The sequence below is a fragment of the Triticum urartu genome, chromosome 3 (assembly GCF_003073215.2).
Source record: "Triticum urartu cultivar G1812 chromosome 3, Tu2.1, whole genome shotgun sequence".
Lineage (NCBI taxonomy): Eukaryota > Viridiplantae > Streptophyta > Magnoliopsida > Poales > Poaceae > Triticum > Triticum urartu.
The window spans coordinates 536,546,555-536,550,020 of record NC_053024.1 but is presented as its reverse complement, the minus strand read 5'-3'; the positions used below and the strand labels follow the sequence as shown (position 1 = coordinate 536,550,020).

General features: G+C 50.4%; 1 protein-coding gene across 1 annotated transcript; it reads left to right on the top strand.

Moving 5' to 3' along the window:
• The first annotated feature begins 561 nt into the window (after positions 1 to 561).
• Positions 562 to 3,214, top strand: LOC125544831. Its single transcript, XM_048708601.1, has 2 exons — positions 562 to 857; positions 1,923 to 3,214. Exon 2 carries the CDS (start codon positions 1,996 to 1,998, stop codon positions 2,830 to 2,832), a length of 837 nt encoding a protein of 278 aa, XP_048564558.1. The 5' UTR covers positions 562 to 857; positions 1,923 to 1,995; the 3' UTR covers positions 2,833 to 3,214.
• The last annotated feature ends 252 nt before the right edge of the window (positions 3,215 to 3,466 follow it).

Below are 3,466 nucleotides of genomic sequence, written 5' to 3'. Positions count from 1 at the left end.
TAACACTCGGTTGTCATATACTCCCTCCGCCCGGTGAAGAGTGTATGTTTGGGTTTAAAATTTGTTCAAAAAAAGTATACTTCTATCTTCCCAATGCACTTTAAAATATTTTCCCTCATCATACGGTAATCAAGATCAATAGCATTATATACATAGTCTTCTTAATTTCTACATGCACTTATCTCATTGGGGATTGGGTAATTAAAGAGGAGAGAGATGGTGGCTTGCATCTTCCTAATGCATTTTTTACTCCACTTCATAATTTGTTCTAAAATTTCTAGATGTACACTTTTCACCGGACGGAGGAGTAACCATATATTGCTGGTCAATTTAACGATGAAAAGGAATAACCTTGTACTACGTGTTACACGCGTGAGCTCAATTTTTATTTTTTTTAACTTTTTTTTTGCAGGGAAGTGATTAAGCTGAAGTTCAGACGTACATTTATGCCCACGTAGGCCTATGAGCCGGTGGCCAGGTCATCCGGCCGCCGCTACGTACGTAAGGGTGGGTGGAGGGAGGGGATCGATGGATGCAGTGAAGTGAGGCGGGGGAGCAACACAACACAGCTATGGTGGTAAAAGGACAGGGACACGCGACAGCGACGCTAGCTGCTGATCGATTGATCGATCCCACCATTTATGCAGTCGTGGCAGTACTGTAAATACCCACCACAAGCTCCACTGCCACATCCTAATTCGCTAGCTCGCTCTCGCTCCGGCTGCCGCTCTCAAGCTACCTGGCAGCTAGCTAGCTAGGGTTCGTCTACGGAAGCTGACCGCGAGCTGGCTGGCCGGAGAGACCGAGCAGCTCCGCGCGCCGCAGCGGGCCTGGAGCTGCCTAGCTAGCAAAGCTCGGTGAGTTCTTGTGAGCGTGCTTCCTTAATTCCGCTAGCTCTCCCATGGGTGTGTATATATACGATTTACATGGTTTTTTGATTTGTTGATTCTTTTCTATATGGAATTTGAGATCACGGGACTACTGATAGGATTTTGTGGGATTTCTTAATTTTTGGTGCCTTTTCGTGGTCCTTGATTAGAATTTCATGCGGCAGATCTGGGAGATTTGTTAATCCCTCTCGCTTTGTATACTGATTCTTTGGAATTTTTACGTCCTTATAAGATTATTTTCCTTTCCCACCGAAGTGTTCTTGTATCGAAACCAAAACTGCACTGGATCCCGAGCTGGAGGACCATTTCTCTTTCTCTCTCTTCTCCTTTTTCCTTGTGGGAGCGCCCGATCTGAACCGAATAGTTTGAATTACCCATTCTCATCGCTTGTAGTACTAATCACTGACACCACAGACTTTTAGTTCAAGAAATCCCAATCGAATCCACGGAATTAATAGTAATTTAGGCTGTATGACAGACAGGCCTGCAGGATTGTGAAAAGGAAGCAGCTGCTAGCAGCCTAGCACTCAATACAAACCCCCTCCCCTCGTTTCACAGAGGCCCAGTGGTGAGACTTGTAGGACGACCCCGATTCATAACTTGACTGCAGAACAATCAAAGAGGGCTGAGCCGTTCATATGTTCAACCATGGAATCATTCTCTTGGGCACCGCATGCAGATCGTGCCGCGTGCGCCTGCGCATCCACAGCGTCCATGGGGGGCTCAAGCTGCTGTTGTTCCATTTCCATCTACCCTGCTGCAGCAGTTGCATGCAGCTTGAATAAAGCTGCCGCGCGCGCTCTCCTCTCCCAATCCCATCCCCCCGTTGCCGATGGAACAGTACGTACGTACGTGGCGCACATCGACCGGCCGGTAGACCCCCTGCGCGCCGTTCGGGCACAGTGGTGGACTGGTGGTGCATGCTTGATTGGTGGCTTGCTCCTGTACAAACACCATTAAATCTCCCTGCTAGCTGCAGGCCTGCAGCTGCATGCGATGTTAATTAATCGAGCTGATGATGTGATATGGCAGGTGAAGCTAGCTAGCGCTAGCGGATGATCGAAAGCCGATCGACGATGCGCTTCGTCGTCGGAGGTCACTTGAAATGATGAGCGGCAACACCCAGCAGCAGCAGTCGGCGGCGGCGGCGGAGGAGGAGCAGGAGTTAGCGCGGAAGCACGCGGCCGCGGTGGCTACGTCGCGGCAATGGTCGTCCCAGACGGAGTCACGGATAGTGCGCGTGTCGCGCGTCTTCGGCGGCAAGGACCGCCACAGCAAGGTGAAGACCGTCAAGGGTCTCCGCGACCGGCGCGTGCGGCTGTCCGTGCAGACGGCGATCCAGCTCTACGACCTGCAGGACCGGCTGGGCCTTAACCAGCCCAGCAAGGTCGTCGACTGGCTGCTCAACGCGGCCCGCCACGAGATCGACAAGCTGCCGCCGCTCCAGTTCCCGCCGCACCAGGTCGACCTCATGGACCACATGATGACCTCCTCCTCCATGCCGCTCATGCCGCACGTCGATGACAAGTTCTGCCACTTCGCGTCCACGCTTGCCGGAGATGGTGGCGTCAAGGCCGGGGCCGACGCAGATGGCGGTGGAGCTCACCACAACATGGGGAGGTTCGGCTACCACCGGTTCATGGGGCTCAATAACAACTCCCTGGGACTGGTCAACAGCGGGATGCCATACAATTTCACCGGTGAGTCATGGAATAATAGCAGTGTGCACCAGAGCGGCGGCGCTGGCTCGCCACAGGTCTCGATTGCTGCCGCCGCCGCGGCTCACCACTCGGCATTCCCGTCGTTACTCTCCTTGGCTCCAAGGTCGCATCAGCTGGTTTACTACTCGTCCGAGGCCGATCAGTTCCCAGTTGATGACCTGGGCTCCCAAAGCTTATCCTTGAGCTCGGCGAGAGCTTTCCATGACCAGACAGGGAGCTAGCTGCCACCTCGCTAGCTAGTAGAACGCTGGATCGATCGATATCCTGAAGAAGATGGAGCTGATCGATCGGTGGTATGGATTGCAACTTTTATCCTCAAGGTAGGACTTAATAATGCTCTCCCAAAGCACAAAATAGCTAGCTAGTAGAAGTGTGTGTGTGTGCATTGGTTTTTTTAGATATACTTCTTCCTATGGGTCAAGCCTAACCGCGGGTTCTAAAAATGTTTTATGCTTTAAACATATGCTTAATTTGGCTTTGGAAGTTGAGCAATGCTATCTGGTGGGCTTGCTGTGTGTGCCATACGAATTTGTTACTTCTTTTCATATACAAAGAAGTAAGCTGTGTAATGGTTTATTGTGCAATAACATTTTTGATTTTTAACATTAGTTTATCTAATTAATCTCTCTCTCTTGCTATGAAACCATGTCCAGGTATGTTATTTGAGTTTTGTTGTTACACGTACGTGCTACAGCTTTAGCCAGCGGAAAAAGTCCTGCCCCCGTTCCATTGATTGTACTTTGTCCCACCTTGGGCAGGAACTCTACCATTCGATACAAGTAGAAATTTAGCAACTAGAGAAAACCCCCATGAAAACTACAAAAATAACAGGTTCACTAGCTACCATATAAACCA